At 43.9% G+C, this 25,802-nt stretch overlaps 1 protein-coding gene across 10 annotated transcripts in view; it reads left to right on the plus strand.

Moving 5' to 3' along the window:
* LOC144937111 (neurexin-1-like) overlaps positions 1-25,802 on the plus strand; it is a 392,794-nt gene that overhangs the window by 238,593 nt on the left and 128,399 nt on the right. For 7 of the 10 annotated variants that reach the window (XM_078864391.1, XM_078864394.1, XM_078864395.1 and 4 more), the window contains 2 exons: positions 14,156-14,359; positions 21,143-21,169. In XM_078864391.1, the coding sequence (XP_078720517.1) occupies positions 14,156-14,359; positions 21,143-21,169 (231 nt within the window). The remainder of the gene's footprint in view (positions 1-14,155; positions 14,360-21,142; positions 21,170-25,802) is intronic. The other 3 variants (XM_078864389.1, XM_078864392.1, XM_078864396.1) reach the window with 1 other exon arrangement.

The raw sequence follows: 25,802 nt of genomic DNA on the forward strand, positions 1-25,802 counted from the left end.
ATTACTGCAACAAAAAAATACTGAGATTTTGTTTTAAGTTTGATGAAATACAAAGTGTGGTAAGACTAAAATAACAACTGCACCCTACAGTTCGGTTTTACACAATGCCGAAATTACAGGGGTAGTTTCAAATATTTATAGAGGTATTCGAAAGGGCCGGTTGTAATGCTACATTGGCAAGCGTACTGCGCTATGAACCTGGAGATCCGAGTTGGAATCTACTAACATCGGTGGCGAAGTGATACCTGCATGGATCATAGACACCTCCATTCAACCAACCTGAACTGACCACCATAACGGTGAAATATGGTCCAACAGCTCTCATCATGGGTGCCGAGTGGGGAAACCTTCATTTATCTACCAGCAGTGGGGTGGCAAAATGTGTACATTTATTATTATTATTATCATAGACACTGCTCATTTACGACAGAGAAACATTTCGTCCACATTCGGAAAGGAAAGGGACAATTGTCATGCAAATTGCAGTTCCTAGACAAATGCCTTACAATATATAACCCAGTTATGAATTGCCGTAATTTTTCACTAAGGCACACATACTGTATACTTATCAAGGACAGGATATCCCAATGCCAGAAATTACGCCGTTGATATTATCATGACATGTGTATTTTTCACGCACAAAAATATATATATTAGCACAAACGAGACGTACAGACGGTGAGCTTCACAAATTCCCAGCGTTTGGAATGGTATATTTTAATGAGCTCTGTATGCACTTTACCATCACGGACTTGCTCCATTTACATCTGCGCTCTCATCTCACTCCACCACTTTCCCCCCTTCCTGCGCTCTCCACGCCAACACTCCAGATACCAAGGGGCCTCTCCCATCAAATCCCTCAAGTCAACCCCCACGCGGCGGAAGGTCACTCCCCTATTTTTTTTTGCTGCTGCTGCTGCTCTTGATGATCTGTGACTTCCTCTCTGAGACCTCCACGCAGCTGACTCCACATCTCTCTGTTCCAAGTCCAGGCTTAAGACCTTCTTTTTCTGTTGCTATAACTGAACATTCTCGTTGATTGAAATGTCTTTTTTCAGTGCAAGATTCCTCTTCTTTTGTGCCCTCCTTGATCTCGTAATGCATATGTATTTCTTCATGTATAGCATCGAGAGATGATGTTACATTTGGACACTCAATAGACAAATAAACATGTAATCGTGTTGTAAAGTATTACGACATGGCTACACATAGTCGACCCAAACCTGCATAAGCCATTCTAGATTTGAAGCTTTCGTGACTGCAAGTATTCATATTCTTAGGTTTTTTTCGGTAAAGTCACGTAGGTAAAAATTAAAATTAATAAAAGTAAAATAAAAATAAAAATCACGACGTTTCGGAGGCAACACAAGCTTCCGTCTTCAGGTGGAACCGTCACAGCACACTTGCTGTATCAAGACGGAAGCTTGTGTTGCCTCCGAAACGTCGTGATTTTTATTTTACTTTTATTAATTTTAATTTTTACCTACGTGACTTTACCGAAAAAACCTAAGAATATGAATCTGCATAAGCCACCCAGACAAGACAAAAACGGATTGGACGGTCGCCAAATTAATGAGTGACCTTAAAACTTAATGTCCTCGTTAAATATGGTAATTCGCAGACACTGACATGCTCGTTGCTACCAGCAGACATCATTTCCCAGACCTATCAAATCACTTTTTTTTAAAAACACAGCCGTATAAACAAATTCACGAAGCACATCGAAACAACAGCAAACACAATACCTCTTTCTTAAACGAAAAACAATGCCATGACATTGCCGTGTTCTGTTAAATATACTTTGTCGTGGCCCGTTATTCTGTTACCATGATTAAGCAGGTCAATTACAAGGTAACGAGTCAGATACTAATGGGTAATGCGATCTTATATGCCACGAGTAAGGTGATGGGTGACGGGTAAGCGATGGGACTTCTGCCAGCGAGCACGTAAACAGTCCCCGAGCTCGATGCTCAGCACAAATGAGTGCGCTTTGGGGTCACAGTCTTACGGTGGCGTGGGCGGCTGGCCATCTGCATCCAGAGTGGGGGGGCGGGGGGGGCACTTCCGTGAGAGATTCACTCGTGCCAACGCGCACCACTGCCACCACAAGGACCCGGGAAGGACTTTTGCCTGGTGCCTGGTGCCTTGCCACGAGCGTTAAGCGGCGCCGTGACGCATCAGACATTGGAAAGCCACAAGCGGCGCCTGCTTCACAAATCACCGAGGGAGGGCAGCGGCGGCGGCGGCGGAGGGTGGAAGGGAATATAAAATTCAATTTGATGCATGGACCAGAGCGTCACATTATGTTGTAGGTCATGTGGATCTGAGTCAATTGATCCTTAGTGGTGCGGTGAGCATGGGCAGACTGGTGTTTAGCTTTCTGCGCTTGTGCATTCATTTATTATTTATTTTAAAATCTCACGCTTGGCTGAACAGCTGGAGAGCGCATCTCGTTAGCAGTTTGCTCGCCGCGTTCGAAGGATTCGTACGTGTCCTTACGCGGGGCTCACGCAAGGACCTCTCTGTGCCTTGCAATTAAACGGCAACGCTGTGCTACTGGGCGGCGTGGGGCTTAAAGGGTGTGCGGCTTTCAATCGGGAGGCTGTGGAGTTCAAATCCTGGTCAGGATTCAGCCCAGCCCTTCATCCCACCGAGGCTCAATAAAACTTGATTAGTTGCATAGCATGGAAGGACTCAACCCCCCACTATAGGAATGCATGATTTCCACGAGTGATGAGTGATGCAGCTCTGTATGCAGCAGTGTACGAGCACCATCCCTTGCTCAATTGAGCAGGAAACCACTCTTTGAATTAATGTCCTTTTACAAACATTTTAGTGTTGTTTTAAATAAGGAGAAGTGCTCTGGCTGACTTTGATGCAGGTTAATGTGCAGGATTTTATACTGCCTAATGTATTCAATTACCCACATACCGAACACAATTTTGTTAAATGAAGTTAATGTGCCTTACGGAATTCCATTAGACCTGCTGCGCTGCCACCAAATGTGTACTGTATATGACACTTTTGAATTATGGTTTAACAGCATCTCCCTCCTTTCCTCTTCGCTTATAGGTCTTACCGTGGGAAGTGCACATACAACTTCTTCACAATGACTCCGGTCTGTGTCACAGTCCCCAGGGAATTCCGCCAAACCAATGCCAGTCCCCCAGTGAATCTCTTAAGCAGTCTTATTGCCCAGAGAATGCATTCAAGCAGTGCTGTTCTGAGTAAATTTACTCGGCAGTGTTGGATCTTAATGAATACCCTAATCAATATACTAAGCAAATAAAGAATGTTGGTCCTTAATGAATTTAGAAAAAAAGTAAATCATTAGTGACTCTACTCATCAACATTGGGGCCTTAGCGAAATATACAAAGCAATGTTGGTTCAAATGAAACAAAAATCGATGGGTGTTTTTTTTTACTTGTTTAGCTGATTACACAGCTTCAACATTGATACATCTACAACGTATAATTTATGTACATATATTCATATACGCCATGGTAGAATGGTGAGCACAACTGGACTTGCAATCCAAAGGTTGCACGGCATGGCATCCGAGGCAATCATGCAAGTCTCTTTCGATTTTAAGCTTTCGTGACTGCAGGGATTCATCTTCTTGGTTCTTTCGGTAAAGTCACGTAGAATGGAAATAATAAAATAATAATAATAATAAAAATAATTAAATAAAAAAAATGTTACATGATACAATTATAAAAAATAACATTGTAAAATAATAATAAAACATAATAAAATAATAAAAATAAAACATAATAAAATAATAAAAATAAAACATAATAACATTTCGATTTAAAGCTTTCGTGACTGCAGGGATTCATCTTCTTGGTTCTTTCGATAAAGTCACGTAGAATGGAAATAATAATAATAATAAAACATAATAAAATAATTCTCACGACGTTTCGGCCACAACGCAAGCAGCCGTCCTCAGGTGGAGAGCAGGTCTGTCATTCAGACTCTGTCTACTCGACAGACCTGCTCTCCACCTGAGGACGGCTGCTTGCGTTGTGGCCGAAACGTCGTGAGAATTATTTTATTATGTTTTATTTTTATTTCCATTCTACGTGAAAGAACCAAGAAGACGTGCAAGTCTCTTTAAATCGTCTGCGCACCCCGCAGTGTGCGCGGGCACACCCCAATTACTTCAGTGGCAGGACACAAACGTGCGAGTGAGCTAAAGTGTCATCTTCTTAGGTTTTTTCGGTAAAGTCACGTAGAAAGTAAAATAAAATAAAAACAAAAATCACGACGTTTCGGAGGCAACACAAGTCTCCGTCATCAGGTGGGACCGTCACAGCCAGATTAGCTGTATCAAGTGAGGCAATGATTCAAGATGTAATCCCTTAAAAGTGAGTTGAGGGGGGAGGGAGAGGGAGGGGGGAGCTCATCAGACTATGGTAGCCAATGAAAGGAACGTATCGGGAGGGAGGGGGGGCGAGGCCAAAAGGGTGGGCGATGGACGTGGAAGCGCTTGTGCGCAAGCGGCCAATTACTGCACACGCCAACACAATGGAGAGAGAGGGGGAGGGGGGGTCTGATACACATGACAGACAAAAGAACGAAAATGATGATGGGTACAAACTTAGGGGAGCTCATCAGACTATGGTAGCCAATGAATGGAACGTATCGAGAGGGAGGGGGGGGGGCGGGGGGGGGCGAGGCCAAAAGGGTGGGCGACGGACGTGGAAGCGATTGTGCGGAGCTAAAGTGTGTTCTTTTCACCCCCCCACATCTGCCAATCGTGAAAAAAGGTAGGACAAAATACCCTTTAGAGTGGTTCTCTAGGGTTCCCTTTAGCGGAGGGGCCCTTCTGCCAAAAGTGGCACGAACAAACAAATTGCAGGTTTGCAGCCTGAGCTAACTCTCTTTACACGTTTCTCTGTGCAGTGTAAAACAACAGTATCCACACAAAAAAAACTGTTGCTGCACACCTGACAACAATGCAGCTGGAAGGAGACGTGTAATTAAAGTCTGGTGAATATTTTTTTTTTGATGCAAATGATATGAAGAAAAAAAGTATTCGAATTTTTTTTTTATTGTATTAACACTCTTCAACTTGGCTTGTGGGTTACAGGGCTTACATGCTGGCCCCGTAATTTTTACATGCCCCAGGCAAACAGAGCAAAGGCTTTTTGTGTGTGTGTGTGTGTAACGCCATGACTCCTGGTGAATATACCAAGCAACGTTCATCCTGGTGAATTCACTTACAATGTTGGGCCGCAGCCAAATAATTCCTTTTGGAAAGAAAAAAATCGCCCATTTTAGTGTAAGCCTCTTACATTCGGAGTAGCAAACTGTTGCGGTGATTTTGTTTCACAAACGCACGGAGATTTACCTTTCTCTCTCTCTTTGTAAACGAAACAAAGAGGCACTAAAGAAACTCAGGGGGTGATGTGTTTTTAAGCGTTTAATATTTTAACGCGTAATAATCTGCATAATTTATCGCCAAAACAAGTGTGTTTCCATTATCAGAAACGCATTCGCTGAAGATTACCGCGAAATAGACGTGTGCATTTAAATGTTCCCATTATTGAAAAAACAAACTAATGTGTGCACGCTCACCCACACCCAACACAGCCTTGGTGTTCAACCTCACAAAATATCCATCTTAGAGAGCGGAATTGCATACAATATACGACCGCTACCCAATTTATTCATGGCTTAAGCCGGCTTCGATTAATGCAGTAAATGTATATGTTTATTTGGTAATTAAGGGTATTGACTAGGTGCGTCTTACTGACACCAGTAATAGAAAGGGGAGTGTTTTTTTTTTATATTTTTGCCACATCGCTGGCCCCTCTGGCAAAACGTATTGCTAAATGGTATGTTCTATATCAATGTGGCAGCCTATCACGTGAAAGGTTAGAATGTCGCTCCCAGTCAAATGTGAAGCTTGCAACTTCATTGAGTCTCTGATGCATAAATCGTTTTATCGACTCTTTAAAATACGCATACTCCTTTAAGGTCACGGCAAAATGCAATTATAGAATGCAGAAAAATAAAACACATCTTTATCCCAAAGGGGTATGCAAATACAAAAAAATAAAATTGCACAAAACTCCCTCGATTATCCCAAAAGTATTACTCATCAGCAGGATTCAATTTAAGCCCACTTCACAACTTTCTTAAACAACATGAAAAATGAAAATATATTTCTGCAAATATGTGAAATTTGTGCATTTATATTTCATTTTGATCAGCTCACGTGTGCCGTCATATATCCAGCAATATTATATATTCATGGGGGTCGTGACCTTTGCAGCAAAAGAGAGCATTCCCCGTGGTTTGTGTGAATCTTTAATGTATTTTCTGCCTCTTTCGGGAGAGACCAGGTTTCATCATTCTTCCAAACAAAAATAAAAAAATAAAAACACACAGCAGAAGCTGTAGTCGCGGAAGTAGCAGAAGCACGAAGCAGAGGCTGTTGTTTCATTCCGGAGGAATCCCATGAGATTTAAAAAAGACGGTGACAGACGTTACATCAAGAAACTCATTCAGAATTGAATTCCTGTGAAATTCCCCTGTGGATTGCCTTCACATTTTTGCCTCACATTCCCTCACAGTATTTGAGAGAAAAAAATCGTATTTTGCTTTTCTCCTTTCATGTGTATAATCGCCGAAGGTAAAATTAATTCTAATATACATCAAATGCAGCTTTACCGAAACACAATACAAAAAAATGTATTTTTTTTTTAAAGAGCAAGATTGAGAGATAAAGGCGTGGAATACATTTGTACGTATTCGGAAATTATACAATTCTTTTTTTTTCCCCTCAGCTTGCAGAATAATGTTACAATACTAACTTCCCATCGCCATGTTCTTGTCATGTTTCTCTCTCTCAGCCTCTTCTCTCCAACTCACTCTCCCTCTCTTGCTCGCTCACTCACCCTGCTGTCCCACATCTCACTCTCCCTGACAGTCCCTGAGGAAGATAATTAATCATTCCGTGGCCCAAGGCATACCAAAGCCTAAAACGCTACCCGTTTTCCAATCCACTGCCTCAGCCGTGGATTAAAATCCCAGCGTGTGGTACACCGGCAGAGAAGAGGAGAGAGAGAGGGGGGGGGCAGATAGGAATAGAGGAATTAATAAAATAAGAGGCAGTGAGAAAAGAGAAGGATGCAGAGGTTAAAGAGAGAGAGGGGAAGAGCTGAGATCTCCACACAGAGTTCAAATTCTTCTAGTTATTTCGAGAATGTTTCCCCAACAATTGCTTTGCCAGCAATCCTATAAACACAAATCACAGCAAAAACAGCACGGAGTGCAAAACCAGTCAATAACGTAATAATTGCCCTTTACAGTAAAATAAATTAACTGGCAGTAAACTGCCTGAAGTCACATTAGGGCCTGCAATATAAAGTTTCCCTCAGTTTTAATGCATAACAAATTTCGCCCCGAGTGAATGAGTGACTGTTAGGTCGGTGCGATATTATGTGCGCGCATGTTCGCGAGTTTGTGCGCAACAGCCTCATGCAAACAATTTCAAATGCGAGGACGCAGAGAATGTGTGCGGCGGCAAACACGAAACGTGATCAAGGAATTCGCACGTGCACAGAGAGCATTGTGGCACCTCCTAATGCAATAAAGCCCCAGAACAAATTAGGTCACATCACTTCAAGCACTGCCATGCCACATAATATAATGCCATATTAGTGGGGTCCATTACATTATCAACAATAAATCCTGTAATATTTCAAAATGTGTTACACTGTGGCTAATTTTGTTACGTGAAAGGGAGTAATTTTTTTTAATGACACGGATAATTTAATGGAAAATGGACACTGTAAATATCTTGACGTGTCCAAACGGTACTGTTTTAAGGTCAATCAAACTGAAAGCACTTTCCTCATAAAAGTCAACCCTCCTGTGTTGCCAGACCAAATCAATAGCTTTACCTTTGCTAAGTAGTGCAATTTATGGGTAGGGATTTTATATTTGGGTGGTGTTATTTTTGAGGTTTTCAATCCAGATGGAAATATTTATTTACACTAGCCCTCTAAAGTATAATTGCATATCATCACAAGATATTGTGTGAACCCATTTGGTTTAATTTTACAAACATATAGTATCTAGAAAAAACATATAATGGCCAGCATCTTACTGGTAGGAACCTCCTAGTTACACCGGCCCACAGGGGATTATTGTGTCCGTCCGTCCGTCGTGCAGGGAGGGGCTGGGTGGGGAGGGAGGGGCTGGGTGGGAGGGGAGGGTGGGGAGGGGCTGGGTGGGGAGGGTGGGGCTGGGTGGGGAGGGGAGGGTGGGGAGGGGCTGGGTGGGGAGGGTGGGGCTGGGTGGGGGGTGGGAGGGGTGGGGCTGGGTGGGGAGGGGCTGGTCACCCCGTGGTGCCCTTATAAAACTAAACGTTTAACCTACTCACGCCGGCTTGTGCCCGCCCTCACAGTCGGGCATATTTGCGGAATACACCACGCTGCCGTTGACCCTGGCCATTGACCGAGCAACCAAACGTTCCTACCAGCTGCCTCCGCAGGAATGTGTTAATTGTCTCCTTTTAAAATAAACTCAAACTTCAGAATGTGTATCACGAATATAGAAGTTTAATGTGTGATACTTAACCGCACATACCTTAGAGATTATATTTGTGACACTCACATTTTCAGTATAAAAACATATTGATGTTACTCTTCTCAAATTGCAATCGTGTCTTTGTGAAACTTTAATTGCCATCTTGTCTTGTGCGTGGGGTTTTCTCCGGGTATTTCTGGTTTCCTCTCACATATAAATCACCGTTTTAAAAAGAAAATAGGCAAAAATGTAAGATGCCCCTGAAATTTTTTTTGAGATGCAGTGAGGCTTTCCTGCATTGATCAATGACAGTCAGATTATTTGCACCACATCACTTGTACCAATCATCGGATTCATGAAATGTGCATTCAACTGCAGATGATTGGTAAACATGGAAAGGTGGGCCATATTGGTTGTGTAGAATATTGGGTTGAGTAATGTGATTTGAGAGGTCCTAAGATCAAAATTAATTCTAATAATACACCAAATACAGTTTCATAATATAAGTGCATATTTTTTGTATTGTTTTATGTAAACAATATTTGGAGAGTAAGGCTTCAAATAAATATGTGCTTAGTTGAGCAATCATGCATTTCCTCTCCCCACAGGTTGAAAAATAATGTTACAATACCAACTTCAGATCGCCATATTCTCGTCTTGTTTCTATCTCTCAGCCTTTTCTCTTGAGGCTTTACTGGATTCGTCAGTAAAATTATTAATTTAATTTCCTACCACCTCGCAAATACGTATTCGACTGCAGAATATTAATATTTCAATACCTACTTGTGACACTGAACATTTTTAAATTTGAGGTTATTTTGACAGAGACACCGAACATACCGTCCATTAAAATTTTATCTAATAATGTTCGTTAAAATAATTATCTGACGGGTTCAGCATGATAGTTTGGGATTATATGCAAGTGCTGTAGCGTTACATAACATTTTTTTAGTTTTTCATTTGAGTTAAAAAAAATTCAAGGTAAGACCACTAAACACGAAAAGGTGGCCCACGAGTATTGGGAAGGAATATGGAGTGTGAGCAATACCTTTGGAGAGACTCGAACCTCGCTCCAGGTTTTTGTTTTCACTCATCCACCCGCCGCTCCCCAGCTCTCCATCGCTAGTGGAGCAAACCCCCCCCATTACTAATCCCGTCACTGCGGAGTCAACGCGAGTGCCTTTAAAGCTTGATGGTAATAAGGGTTAGGCACACGGGTTGGGGAGGAGGAGGGCTTTAGCCTGCAGGGACCCGGCTCTCCCTCGCACGTCAATTTAATTAATTTTGCTCTTCCCTTCTGTTGCGGTGTGGCAGCACAAATCGCACCTCCATCGCATGAACCAAACCCCTCGCTCGGTCCTGCAAGCCACCTGCGCTCATCTTAAAAGCCGAGGACAAATCCTCAAAGCTATTTCCACCACCACCACCACCACCACCTCCTCCCCCCCTCTTGTGTGCGTCCACTCACAGACGTGAGCTTGCACACCTCTGCGTTTGTAAGAGCTCCGGCAAGTATTGTGCATTTCCTAAAGTTTTTAATTCAAAGATGCAGTTAGAAAATATCGGGAGGTTTCCCCCCCCCGCTCATCGCACACTGCAGCACAACGCCGGCGACGATAAATAATTTTGATCGGGCACCGTTGCAGTAAATATCTACAACGTGTGCAGCTCCAGTTTATTTAGAGATCCAATTAAAGCAGCTGGTGCCAAATTGTATTTTTACGATATTTTTTTTTTTGGGCCCAAAATGTGTTCATGTAAATACAGCTTGAAGCACGAGCAACGCAATATTCCGCTTCTGCGGGGCAGCAATCAATATCAATAAAGGAGCAAAGGCTCCGTGACACTCGAGCAGTGCTCAAGTCGGGAGGAATTCAACAGATCATTATGAGATGAAGGAAGCGGCAAATGAAGGCCAGCGGATGCAGAAGACGATGCTGCAAACAATCAGCATCCACTGCAGCCAGGAAAAAACGTGCGCATGTGCAGTGAGTGTGTATTTATATATATTTTTTATTTAATATCTACACCAATTCTGGGTATCCCCTAGCTTGACTCGGCCTTAAATTAGTACCCGGTACGTATGTGTAAATATCAGCACTGGGGGGACGAAGGGCGTGGTGTTAGCCACCCACACCCTTGTGTGCCGTGCCGGCCTTCATGGGAGCTTGCTGACAGCACGTGCCCCAACCGCTTGTTGAAGGCTTCATGGGGGACCTTTGTCTTGATATATTTGAGCGTGACATCACGGGAGTGAGCAGACGACGTTACAAAATCACAGCGACCCGGGTCGAATAACTGGCGGTGGGTGAAGGAAATTGGAACAAGAACTTCACGTCGAATTTTCGTAGGTCAGCTCAGCCTAAAGTGAGCAACTTGCTGCGGCGGTGTGCTCATGGGGACGATCAAAACTGTCGCTGTCAAGGTGACCGCAGGGCGATCCTACCAACCAACTAGCCCAGGGGTCGGCAACCAAAATAACAAGAAGAGCCATTTCTTTCCAATTCGGTACGAAATTCAGTATTTCAAGAGCCGCAATGCATCTGAGTACATACTGTACATACGTACATATCGTCAAGAAGCAGCCGGTAAAGAGCCGCATGCGGCTCCGGAGCCGTAGGTTGCCGACCCCTGAACTAGCCCCACGTGTTTTACGGTGGCCCGAAATAAGTGCTCGCAAACATTAACTCAGGACACTGTAATTGTGTCCGTGAATTAGTGCACGTAGATTTGTGTGGCACCCAACAGTTCTGTAATCCAAATGAGGGCACGCACGCAAACATACACACATATATAAAGACAAATATCCCCCGTGTAGCCTTTAAAAGGCTATTGGGGTAAGTGCTCTTCACGATTACCAACGAAGGCTGGCATGACACACAAGGAGGTAAGAGGTGGCCAACACTCACTGCAAACGTTTGCACGCTGCACCGGTACTCATTTGAGGCTTAGTCAACCTAGGGGAGGCCCAAGGCCGGTTCAAATATTCGCCACCGGTATGTGCACGAGCGGAACGCCAAATGTCTCATAGCGCAGTGTACTAACCACTACAACCGCCGCTCCTCATTCATACACAAACACACACTCACTCACAAAGCACTTGTGGAGAACATTCACGTTCAAGGGTGAACGTATGGGTCGGGAACACGTGTGAGAATGGCCAAGTGAGAGAATGTGTTTCGTCGGAATGTTATGTTCGTGCGCAATCGGGACAGGTAACGGGTCCAACTTGATGCGACTTCATACCCTTTCAGTGAGAGCAACACAACCAGCTGCCGGGATATTTCCCTGGGGCACGGCAATTTCCAGTAAATAAATAAGTGCCTCAATGTCTCGTCCCCTTCTCCCAACCCATTGGCACCACATGCAGCCTGTGATCCATCAGGGTAATATCTAAAACAGTGAAAATACAATTTAAATGAAGAGGATCAACTTAGAAATAAAAAATAAATCAAGTTAGTTGGGGGGTGGGGACCCCAATATGCTATGTTGAATCTGCAATGAATCAGCAACATGAGCGTTAAGTGACAAACTGAGAAATAAATCAGTGCCACACATCGCTTTACAATTCAGAACCCAGCGTTCGTTTTACTACCGCATTGTGTCTGTGTGTTGATCAAATTGTGATTTGTAAATATTAATTTTATTTCCGTAATTTCCCCCCCCCCAATCTGTCAATAGGATTACGTGAAACACTCCAAAAAAATTCAAAAAAGCAAATTGAATACGCAGTGTCATATTTAAAAAAAAACGCACTTACAGTCAAGCAGAATTTGTATATTTCTGAGGGTGGTTGTTGCAGCGAGCGGCACTGAAAAGGTTAACAAATTAAAGGCCGTTAATGAGCTGGAGCCGTTTCATAGTTAATCGTAACGGAGCCAGGCTTCGTAATTAAAACGCTTCATTGCAAAGCGGGTCGCGCAATTTGGCACGACTGCGGCGCGACATCTCCAGAATGTCGGTGGAATTATTGGGATTTAAAGCGTGTATATATCGCCGCATGATTTACGAGACCTAGAGCACGGTTTTGGACGTTCGAAGTGGCATTTATCGACTTTACTTCCACATAATGAATTATTAAAATGGGCCCCCGAGTGATGGAGCGGAATTAACGAGGTTTTATGGGCTTTCTTTTTGGCACTTGTGCGCCCCCTGCCGTCCAACGGGAACCCGCTCTGCTGTAATTGCGTTGCAGGGTTTTCAAATAAAATGTTTCAGTTAGGGGCATTGCTTTGGCATTGAGTTGCAGAAGCGCAGGAGGAGAGGGAGAAAATAAACAAGGCCCTTAAACATCGCCTCCATCAACAGCCTCCGCCGCTGCGTTATATCACCAAAAAGTTCGAATCCAACATTTCAGGCAACGAGCTCCGTTCTGTTTTTGGTTTTCTCTTGCAGAAGTGCCACGATCCAAAACACCGGCTTACGTGACACATTCGGTACAGCCATGTCAGTAATGGCAAGTAAAACAAAAACTGCTCGTGAAACTTTCGTCGTCCCGTATTGCGCGGTAGACCTCAGTTTTGCCGCCTTTCTTTTTATGCACGGCACGAACATTATTCGTCACACACTACATTAGGGGACACCCCCAAGAGGCCTTTTAAAACAAAACCGAGCATTCGATTGGGGTAGGGGTGAAGTGGCGGCTCAGTGGTTAGGGCGCTTTGCTTTTAACTATGCAACCCAGAGTTTCTTTCTCAGTCACGGGCCAGGACTGGGTCCAGGGGTGGTGTAAACTGACAGCATGCAACATTATAAGCGATGTAGATTCTAATGATTATACAGGATCGAGTTTGAGTGACCTGCAGTTTAAGAACGTTCAAGCCATTTTATTCGTGATGTAAGTACAGCAAAGATAAAAAAAAACTCCACAAATAAAAATGTGAAATACAATTACAAATACATGGGAAATTGATATCGCATTAATCATCATGCTGTTGAACTTGATATTGTATTATTTTGTGAAAAATGATATCATGGCACCCCTGCATAATCCATTTATTCTCTTGCACAGCTGCATGTGTGCTTGCGTTGGAATTTCTCTTTATGCGTGATTTACTGGTGGTGTAAATGGACCATGTGTTTCTTTCTGCAACACCCTTGTGCTCATGCCTTCATTTATTGTACCAAAAGTAATTAAGGCAGGTCAACATGCTCGCAATAATTCCATCATACATAATCGTCACATCACGAAAATTAATATGTAATCATGAAAAATGATATCGTTACAACTATAGTTGAAACACAGTTTTGCCCGTGTCTGTTTGTCTGTGCGTATCTGTCTGTGCCTGCGTGCGTGTGTGTAGTGTAGCCGCCGGCGCTACGAACCCGGCGATCCGGGTTCAATTCTAGCTCACGGCCAACACCAATGACGATTATAAGAACCGCTCCTGGGCCTTTACTATGTCGACAAAGTCTCAAATGAGTACCTGGTGCAAAGTGTAAACATCGCCACTGGGGAGATAAAAGCGGCCGGGCGTGGTGCTGGCCACCTACCCCGGCCTTCATAGGTTGCTCCCTAGCAGCACTTGCCCCAACAGTCTGTCCAAGGCTATAATATGGAACTCTCTTTGTCTTTGTCTCCGTGTGCGCGCGTCCCCGGTACTCACGGCTCAGAGGCGACGGTGCTGAGCTACGACGGCTCCATGTTCGTCAAGGTGGTGATGCCGACGGTGATGCACACGGAGGCGGAGGACGTGTCCCTACGCTTCATGTCTCAGCGAGCCTACGGCCTGCTGCTCGCCACGACGTCGCGCGACTCGGCCGACACGCTGAGGCTGGAGCTCGACGCTGGGCAGGTCAAGCTCACCGTGAACCTCGGTACGTCCCTCCCCCGGCCCTCTTCTCTCCTCTCCGCCGGCTATGTCTCGGAGCAGAGCCCCCCCTGTCACTTCTATAAAGACGTCAGGGGGCTTGCAACAAATGCAAACCCTTCGACGACTCATTTTGGGCCACTTGAGAAATTCGTGTTATTACCTAGAATTGACAGCTTCTCATCAGTTTAGCAGAGCAGGATGATGAGTTACGTGACATAGGCCCAGAGTCCAACAGTAAACTCCATCATAGGTCAGAGCAGATGCCACTTTGGCTGATAATTCATAGAAATTGACTCGCTGTGTTGATCTATATTCTGAACGCGAGAAATGAGCGTTATACTCAGCTTGGAACACTAGAAGTGACGCAAAAAATATAAAGTTATTCTCGTGATTAAAACCAGGTTTGGCTGTGAATGACCTTGAAACTCTTAAGATCAAAGCAAAGCTGATTATGAAATTAGTTGTTGGCCTCAGGCAGCGTGGAGGGAGCAATGAGCCGATTATTGATTGATGATGATGACTGATGATGACGAGGAGGAGGATGATGATGAATAAATGATGACGAAAGGGTTGTGGTAATGACGACAATGACGATGAAGATTGAGATTATCAATATAAAACGAAATCCATGAACCTCACACAAATACATTTCAGACTATTATATGAAAAATAATTAGAAATCTAAAAATAAACACTGAACATTAATACAAATATCCAGCATTAGGGGAATTGTTTAAAATGGAAAAGCACAGTTTTTCACTTTTACATAAAATTGTAAAGTGTTCTTTTGTATTAACCCATTTACCTCTTTACAGTGGTCGCTGCAATATATCCTTTGCCTTTGTATGACTTTACCAATACCTTTGAGATTACTGAATTAAACTAAAACTTCTCCAATGTTGCGAATGATTGTTGCTCTAACAGCTATGAATCCAGCGGTTTTTCTTCCTTCAGTTTTGAAGATCGATCTACTTATACAATTATTTTCAACCGTGTTTTTATTTTAGTTCATCCCCCGTGCCCTCCCCTCTTTCTCCCGGTTCCCTCCCCTCCCTCTCTCTAAGTTTTCCAATTTCCCTTCAAAGGCCCTAAAAGCCTGCGACCAGCGTGTGAAAAGCCAAGTGAATTTCGCTTTGTGATACCCCAGTCATGGGACTGCCGCCCAAGCCCTGAGCTAGTCTGGGTGGGAGCTGAGTAACAACCCACACGAGACCCTCCGCAGTGGACACGTGGTCCCAGCGCACGCGCCCACAGCTTAGCTCGTGGCAGTTATGCTGAGGTCTTGTGCACAGGGACCAAGCCTCCAAAGGCCTGGTGTCTCATAATTGGCCACAGGTGGGATTGAGCCAGTCTCCAACCCAGACTAGATCAAGCGTGCACATTCATTAACCCTCCTAAAGCCAGTGGCCTGAGGTAGACCCCCCCCCACTCCACCCTCCTTACTAATTGCATTGCTTGGGACTAACCTGGGCTAGCACCGTCAGGGTGTGCTAGCGTCAAGGTTAGTGTCTCAAGGGCTCTACCTCAGGCCTGGCTATGGGGTGTAATTGCACAAATTAAGCAAGAGCAGATACTTACGCACAAACACTTTTACACGCAAACATCCACACACAGATACTCGTTGCTACATATACTGTATACATGAATCCCCTTGCTGATTCTACACTCAAAAAACATACCAGTGCGCGAGTACAGCCTGAACATTTCAATACGCACAGAGCATACATTATTCAAAGGAAGGTTATGTTATAAGAAAAATCCAAACATTCTGGCATGGACCTGCCTAAATGGTAGGGCTAACAGCTGAAACACAACAGCCTCGGTATATCACGCTGGGCTTCTGAATAATATTTCCCATCTCACATCTTGGGGATGTTTAAAATCATTAAGAAAGTAATGGGTGAATGTGACTTTGTAACTTACAATTAAAATGAGAAAAAACATTTGTGCCTCCAAGGAATAAAACATTTAATGGTATAAATCAGTTTTACGTAACTGTCAAGCTCAGATATTTTTTTTTAAATAAACACTCATCCTTTCCCCACTTACACCGACCGGCCTGTAAAGTGAGTTTAAATTGATTGACATTGAATTATCTTTTTCTTTTTGCTCTCATACCTCGTGAATGTAAAAAAAAAATCTTCATTAAGATACTCATCCTAGATGACCCACAAAATCTGGTCAAAAGCAGGATTATCCGAGCAGATGGGCCGAACGTAAATATATGGTGAAGCAATTCACGGAATCCTGATGAACAGAAACACATTTATTTAAAATTCAAGTTGAAAGGATCTCTATAGCACAGCGGAGGTTATTGGACAGGAATGAGGAGGAGGGTGGGTAGGAAGGAAATCAATAGCAGCAAAAGGTCAGAATTCATACTGCATTTGGTTTTTGTTGAGACGCTTAGATCCGTGTTAGGGTGCACGAGTTGAAAACAAAGCAGCCGAGCCCACGACAGTCATCCTTCTCTACCACGATGCAGCACTAATTTAAATGAGCTCGTTCATTATTAAATTTCACAGCATTTTTCATAATTACGTATTTTTTAAAACGTGAATGAAAGTAAATGAATAAATAAATCGCAGCGTGCGTATGAGGCAGGACATTATTTCCAGTCCTCTTTTAACCTCCTTTAAAGCTCAATACATTATATAAGGGGCAAATCGACATGCGCGCGCGTGTGCGTGCCAGATTAAATATGCGGAGAGGGAGTCTTTGGGGGGTTAATTATTGAGTCTGCTTTGCAAGGCAGAAAGCGATGAGAGGTTAAAGCATTTGCTGCGATTCATTCGTCCCGTTCCATTAGTAGCACGGCGTAGTGGGGGTGGGTGGCGTGGGGGGGTAGCGGAAGGGATGGGGGAGGGAATGCATTTGGGAGAATTATCGTCTGCGAGCGCAGGATAAACTGGTCTGCTCTCTGTCTGCCGACATGATCTGTCACTCTTGTTCAACGCTCGTCACGAAGAAATGTGCACGTGGGGTCGTCCGTGTGCACATGTTTTATTTTTTTTACCCTCATTATTTTGTGCATGTGCCGGCTTGTAATGTCACACTCTGCAAACAAATGCACACTTCTTTCAAATTATTCCCTCCTCCAATAAATAAAAAAAAACCATGATTTAATAATATCCTTGCGCGCAAGATTATGAATTGATAACCGTGCATTTTTGATTGTCGTTCACTGCCGCTGTGCAAGGTTGTGCATCCATAAGTCAGCGATGATAATTGCGGACAATTGAACAGGGTTCCCACGTAGCGGAAGGCAGCAAAGAGGGCAAGATGGGTATTTTTCAAAGTATGCTGCCTCACTGAGGTAATATCTATGGGGGGGGGGGGGGCATTGTTTGTGCAATTTGACACAGAACAAAAAAACGGCGGTACATTTTGACGCTTATCAAAACACTTCTTTGAAAACAATCCCGAAATCTTTCGTTGTTTCATTTCGTGCGTGTGTTGGGAACTTCACTGTGGTCATCCTCGGCAGCTCGTTCACCTATGTACTCTATGCTGAACTTCTTTCGCACCGTTATGTAGCCGTCCGCGCTAATCGGAGGTGCAAGGGGAAGGACAACAAACTAAACACAAAAAGCAGTTTGAAGGACACAATTTTTCCAATTAAATGTGTTATTCGCATTTTTAACGGAAACAAATTCTCTTTTGGCCGGTGACATTGCGAATCGTCCATCTATACCGGTTATCAATGTGCACGTTTGTGATTGTTTACCCATCTCCAGAGGTTGCAAATTAGCGCACGTGTCTGGAAGCGACTTATAATAAAGAGACGCTAATTATTCAAGAAAATTCACCGCAACAACGTATGTTGAGGTTAAGACGAGAAATCGTGAGGGAAAAGGAGATGAAGCAGAACGTGAACAATATTTGAAACCGAGGAAACGATTTTCCAGGAAAGTAACTGTGCTGTCTGTTACAAATCCCTCTTAGTGCCTTTAATGATTCAGGTTGGAAATGAAAGAGAAACCCGAACCTTGAACTAGAATGCACTAAAGAGGTGAAAAAATTTGCTACAAAGGAATGCCATTGGACTGCCGAGCCCAATTGGAGGTCTTTGTTAACCGTAGTCTTGGAAAAAAACTAAATTTAATACTCAGCCCACCAACCGAAACAGCGTAAAGCCTCACGTCGCCAAGTAACAAAACCTCCCGTGTATTTACCGTTCAATTTTAGCGTGCGACCGTATACAGACACACGCGCAAGACTAATTCATGGGCACAGATGGCGAGCTAGTGCAAGCTAACATGAGAATAGACACACATATATACTGGGTAAATGAACACTCCCAGAACACTAGCAGTCAGTCAATATCTTGTCAAAATGGTCAGAGCAGCACCCTGACAAAATAAGAGTCCCGACGGAACGGCTGCATTTAATGAACCATTGTAGTGGAAACCACCTCCACCCGGTGGGACCTTCATTAGGCCATGTGCTCTCTCTCTCTCGTCCCCACTTACAAAGGCAGCGATGCCACATTGAGCCCCAACAGACTGCTAGGGCTGCATCGGTCACTGCATCGTGCACTTTCAGATTCGCTTCTGCGGCCGTATGAACAGCTCTTCCGTCCGATGATATTGGTCGCGACCAATATCATCCACAATACAGGTTTTTTTTTGGTTAGATCACGTAAATATATAAATGTGTCGTTAAACCCGCCACCACCCGACACAGCCAATTAGTAAGGTTTGTTACGTAAACAGATCATGCCAATTCGTTACTGGAGAGCAAAGTCACAACATTTACAAAGAGCTATGCACTTTGAAATCATCTATATGAAAAACTAATTTCTTTACAACTGCTTTTTGTGTTTAGTTTGTTGTCCTTCCCCGTGCACATCCCATTCGCATAGTTGGCTACGTACGGTGTGAAAGAAGTTCAATATACATGCATACATACAAGCAGGGCATGTACCATCATTCCACACCGAGTTAGAGTGTGGCCCAGAACTATGCCTGATGTTAACGTATCACATCAGGTTCTCATTTTAAGAGCAGTAGGAGTTTTTATTGTTGAAATACCCTTTGCTAATCCAGGGGAGTTTCAGTGAGTCTCAACCTGTTTTCAAGAGATTGCTCCTTTTGGATGTTGGGACAGATATTCGTATAAGGCCGAGTTGATCGAGGGGAAGACTCAAAATCAGTTAAGGTATCGTTCAACGCTGACGTTTGCCGTGGCTGGGAATAAAACTCAAGTTGTCTGGTTCATAGCACAGTTCAATCAACCAAACAAAAACAACAACAGTCGCCATTCATCAGAAAAGTGGCTGTGATTCACCACCACATTAGTTATGGCAGGCCAGGTGCGCTTCGAGGCCATGCGCAGTATCGAAGGCTCACTGGGTACAATTACGCAAAGACAAGCACAAAAACATGAGCACGCACAACACATCATTTGTGCCAGACTAGGTGCACTTCGCGGTCACGTGAAGTGTCGAAGGCTCGCTGTGTGCACAACGCACGTGCCCAATTACCCAATCACGCATGAGCACACACGCACGACTGCACACACGCACGCACGAGCAAATACACGAGTGCACGCACACACAAATGTATGGGCTACCCCACACCCCTGGGCGCACGAGCGTCACCTGGCTTTTCACACCCACTTTTCTGCGGCGGTTGACGACACACGTCGAACCCCAGCGCCATGACCTCCTGACCCCACGTGGAAAATCTACTGCAGGATGACACGGGGAGAGCAGCCTCAATGCGTTTCGTCAATAGTACCGAAGCCTTTACATAGCGGGTTGCTGTCGTTACAATCTTCCCTGTGACGTCCGATTCTAATTTAGTTGTCTGGCTTATGTATGCCAGATGTCTGATCATTGTTAACCTGCTGTATGCCATTTTCTCTTACCCAAAGCACGATCGCGCAATTAAAACTCATATATTGTGAACGTCGCGACGAACAAGCTGCGGCAAATCAAAACAAATTAATCCTGATTTATTTGTTAAAGTGGGAAAATTAGGGATTGAATCAACAATAGACTAATCGTCAAAATCTTGTTTGATTTCATTGCGTAACATTAACGCTTCTTTCGAGGCCGAACAAGTGCCATGCGTTGCGTGCTACAGTTCTGTGATGCCAGAAAACGGCGCCGCTTAATAATATATAGACACACATTCGGCATAAAAATAAACTTGTGCATTCAAACATTTATATCCATTGGCTATTGGCGTAGAGTCAAACCTATTCATTTTTAAAGAAGAAGACTTCTCAAGTGGGGTCAGGATGTCATGTGGAGCTGATGTGTGCACACGGCCATTTTGCATCGGTAAAGCACTGCGGGCTCAATGCGTCTAAAAGTTCCAACCAAAGCAATGAATCCGGCCCTCAGAAACCGTTCTGGCAAAGCCTGCTCCCGTCTACAAAATAGTAAACGTTTGCAGAGTCCGCGTTATTAAATTAACATTAAGTATGAAAAAAATGATAATCCCAGGAACAAAGTCTCACGTAGAACTGCTGTTGAAACGGCACCAAGGCGAGTGAGAAATGTGAATTGGATGCTGAGCCAAGGAACCTTTTACAACCGAGCAGCCCGGACACACATTCCTGCAGCAGCACCGCAGATTGTGTCCACTATTTCTCACAAACATTTGAGTAATTACAAATCGACAAAATTGCTATTAGCCGATGTGGAATGGCCGATTGAGCGTTGCGTGTGTCTGTCCCCGGAAGGTGGCATTAATGATTTGTGGTTGTCCAGCAGCTGTAACCTTGAAGGATGCAATTTTCATCTTTTTTTCATCCCCCCTGCCCTCCCCCCATCTAGACTGTATCAGGATAAAGTGTAACTCCAGTAAGTTTGTTTGCACTCACATTTTAATATGCCGCATATGATGTCTGTGAACTTTTACAACACCGTGTTAATCAACTGGGCACGGGCAGTAATGAAGAATTTAAAAAATATATATTATTTTAAGTTGTTTAAAAAAAGAAGCAAAAGTTTAACTCCATGAATGTGGTGCTTTGTTGTTACAATGTTGCTTGTTTTGCTGTGCAATACCCGGCCTCTTGATATAGGATGTGTCACACCTGCATTAACTACATTTCACTCCAACATAACTCTTAGTCTCAGGCTCTATATTCGGAGCAAATATATTGTGGTAATGTATACCGGCGCGGTGTACATTAACGTGCTTGCGTGTCGTGATGAACGACTTCCAAACAAAACTCGCACACTGTGCCGGATGGAACCTTAAACAGATTCACAAAAGAGCCGACCGCTGCTTAAGTAAAAAAACATCAGCTCCTGTGTCGTTTTCAGAGGAAGCTATTACACAGTGCACCCGCCGACTGTTTGAACAATCTGAGATGCCAGTCAAAGCCTGCGCAACCAGCGAGTATTTAAAGATAAAACACAAATGAAAAAGCATCTTAAGTCAAAGTTTCTCGAACAAAACATCGAGCAAAGCGGCCCAATGGGATGGTGCGCGCATGGCCCGTGCAATCATCCCCTTTCGTTGTCCCAGTGGGAGAAAACAACACGGCGTTTGATGAAGAAATTGTCAAAATCACCTTGAAATTAAGTGAAAGCCAGCGACGCCAGAGCAATGAGCATTTCCATCACGCGACGCCACGGCAAAACGAATCCCGAATCAGCGCTCGTCTCCGGGGAGGTTGGTGGACGGCTGCACCAGCTGCATCAGCTGCACACCTCTCGAGTTATACTGGTAGGAACCTCCTGGTTACACCAGCCCACAGGGGATTATTGTGTCCGTCCGTCCGTCGTGGATCCAAAAATGGGAGGGGTCGGGGCTGGGTGGAGAGGGGAGGGTGTGGAGGGGCTGGGTGGGGAGGGTGGGGAGGGGCTGGGTGGGGAGGGGCTGGGTGGGGGGTGGGAGGGGAGGGGCTGGGTGGGGGGTGGGAGGGGAGGGGCTGGGTGGGGGGTGGGAGGGGTGGGGCTGGGTGGGGAGGGGCTGGTCACCCCGTGGTGCCCTTATAAAACTCAACGTTTAACCTACCAAACGCCGGCTTGTGCCCGCCCTCACAGTCGGGCATATTTGCAGAATACACCACGCCGCCGTTGACCTCGGCCATTGACCGAGCAACCCAACGTTCCTACCAGCTCCCTCCGCGGGAATGTGTTTTCCAATCCGACACCAGCATCGCGCTCGAAGCAGGAGACAAGCCAGCGTTTACCATTACATTTAATTATAACCTAATATAATTTTATTGTAACTTCAAAAGTGTTAATGCACTTACACAGTGCGTCGGGTTTTATTGGCCTAATGAAGCATTTCGAACCCTGCATTTTTCGAGCACGATTTTTAGAAACCCTCATGCATTAAACAGTCATGTCTCCCCCCATTTCCTTACCTGATTCTGGCCAAGTCATCACAATGACACCACCGGGTTGGGGCGAGGGAGCGGGGGCCATCGTATCTCTTTAAACACAGCAATCCCAATTTAAGCTTTATCGAGCGTTAACGTATTTCGAAGTTGTATCACCACCGAAAGGCTGAAATTATACGGGTTTTAATAGCCGCGGCAATTAGCGGTAATTATCTCTACCGTCTAATCGCGGGCGGCTCAGCGGAGGCTGTGGTTTGGGCGATAAACCCGGCTAGCTGGGGTGGCAAGTGAGCGCGAGTTTCGCAGTCATTTGCATCGCCAGCAGAACGATGCAGTTTTATATTAATTTATTTTTCATTCCACCCCCACTAATTTTTTGTTGTTGAGTTAACGAGATAAGTAAATTACAAGAGCAGCTGATGACATCCAAAGGAGACACAAATTATATTAAAAAAAAGATCTCCCTAATCTCAGAAAATTAATAACCGTGGGCAGCGGCGATGAGGATATACGTCAAAATATTCCATTTATAAAATTGACTCCTATTGTTTATTTGCACCCAACAAATGCTTACTTTGCTTATTATCCTAATAGGCTTCTACAATGCTGTAGCCATTAAAGCCCATATAATTACAGTGAGCAATATAATCCCTGTGAATGTAACACGAGCAGCGCAAATGCACAAACACAATGAGAGGCCACCATAAGGATAGCGGCCTTATTGTTGAATGCAACACTTAAAAGTGCGCGCGTGCTTATTTTGTACAGATATATACCAACACACGCCCGTAGCAAAACATGCTAATGTCGTACAGTGCCGATGTACCACTGTGTATGATGAAATGAAACACATTGAGGTTACACAGCAGATTTACCAGGGCGCGTGCGTTCGCACACGTGTAATAACCGCACGCAAATTTGCGTCGCACACCCCCGTCTTCTAAGGCGTACATTTATATCTTTTTTTATCAAACGGTCGTATGGCATTTGGTTTGATACACAGTAGTCGATCCAAAATCTACCCACCGAACCGAGCTACAGTCACGTTCCTGTGTGCAATTTGAAATGGTCACACCGATTCAGCATTACACAAAAACGTAAACAAAAAATGCAACTCACCTACAATTATTTCGACCCTTGCAAATAATGCAAAACCCGCACCGTACGGTCACCCACAAAATCCATTCATTCTCGTTACGAGAAATTACCCCAAGGCGGATCCATTATTGTGGACGCTAGTGCCGGTGCAAGGGGGTTGGCAGTCAAGGGATCATTAAATAAAATAAAGAAATTCCCGACCATCGTTACACAACGAATGGAACACTTCCTGACTAAACAGCATATGTATCCAGCATGGCTCTAAAAATGTACGTATTACTGCGAGGCCACGCATCCCGCCTTCTTGGCCTCGTTCGCAGCAATGGCCGAATTTATTTTCTTCCAAAATCCAGGTTTGAAAGCAACAACAAAAAAACATTTCGATTTAAAGCTTTCGTGACTGCAGGGATTCATCTTCTTGGTTCTTTCGGTAAAGTCATGTAGAAGGGAAGTAATAAAATGAAAAAAATAAAACATAATAAAATAATATAATAATAAATGTTTTATTTTTATTATTTTATTATTTTTCTTCTACGTGACTTTACCGAAAGAACCAAGAAGACAAAAAAACCACGCAAGTTTGCGTTTGTATCTGAGTCACCTGCACAAAACACCCCCTGAGGTGAGATTTTTTTAGTAGCCTGTCGTTCAGAGAGAGATAGACGTCAGAAGGGGCGGGTGGGGGGAATAAATCGCGTATAGTGCTCTATACCGTCGGCCACTTGCCACTAGCCATGCAACTGGATGGCCTTTGTTCCAGCATCAAAGGCCAAATCTCATTTGTTGAATGTTTTTAGTTCTCGCCATGCAAGTGAGTGCGAAAAACAGAGAGGGTAGGGTTGGGCAGCTGCCCGGCCAACTGTTGACAGGGGGTTCAAGCTATTTGCTATCACCCCATAATTGATATATTTAATAGGACCATCCCAGGTAACAAGACATGGGCTCCCCATGGATCTTTGCTCCCTTCGCGCGCACTTCCAAATAATGCAATGCCCCCTTGTCTAGCTAAGGAATGTCATCCGCATGTCCACCACGAAATCATACCATGAATCTCAATGGACCTTCGCCTGCTTAAATGAAGGACACTGAATTGAATTAACTGAGCATGAATGAATTTTATCCGAAATGGTTTTCTGCAACAACAACAACAACAACAAAAACCACGCGACATCTTGGCACTGTTTGAGTTGCATTTCAACAAGTAAGTACATTGTCGACGAAAGTGTTACCTCTATCTCATTTGTCGAGGATAGGGTTTACATCTTGATTTGAAAGAGTGCTGCTTGGCACGTAAAAAAATACTTTCCAGCATTTTGCGAGCGTTAATAAATGCCGATAATAATTGTTTCAGCAACAGTCTGTGCATTGGCCAGGCGTTGGGTCCATCTGTGCGCAAAACGTCGTTTTGCGAGTAACATCGGAGCCAAGTGATTCTATCACGGCTCGTATAGATTTTACGCAACAGTAAATGTCATCACACAAATTATCATATCCCGTTTTGCTGGCACAATTTTGACCCGATTTGCATAAGGTAATTATGTCCAATTAATGGTAATTAAAAGTCATCTTAGCATGTAAACTTAATGAACCAAAACACGGGCTCTGGTTAAACCTGGCAACTCTCGTATCAGATGAGCGTATGTTGAGTTGACCCATTTATAGCTATCTTGATATCAACTTAACATCAAAAATGGTGCAGCTTAACACCAATTAATCACGTTTTAAAATGAATCATTGGCCATAGAGTTGTATGCTAATTTATTTATTACAGGTCTTCTGAACTCGAGATCATGAAAGTAGTTTCACATTTGTGTCTTGTGCACTCGTGCGTGCACACACTTCTGCTCACAGTGGGATATTGTCCATTCAAATTAACCTTTTATGAATATTGTGCTTTTCATTCCACAATACGTATATACATTTTACACAGCTATTAATAGGAAAGTACAGATTATTTTGCAACGCTCACAATCGTAAGAATATTTCAAAAGGCAGATCCACACACACACACCACGGATTTGCTGTAATCGAAAAGAAAC

The sequence above is a fragment of the Lampetra fluviatilis genome, chromosome 18 (assembly GCF_964198595.1).
Source record: "Lampetra fluviatilis chromosome 18, kcLamFluv1.1, whole genome shotgun sequence".
NCBI lineage: Eukaryota > Metazoa > Chordata > Hyperoartia > Petromyzontiformes > Petromyzontidae > Lampetra > Lampetra fluviatilis.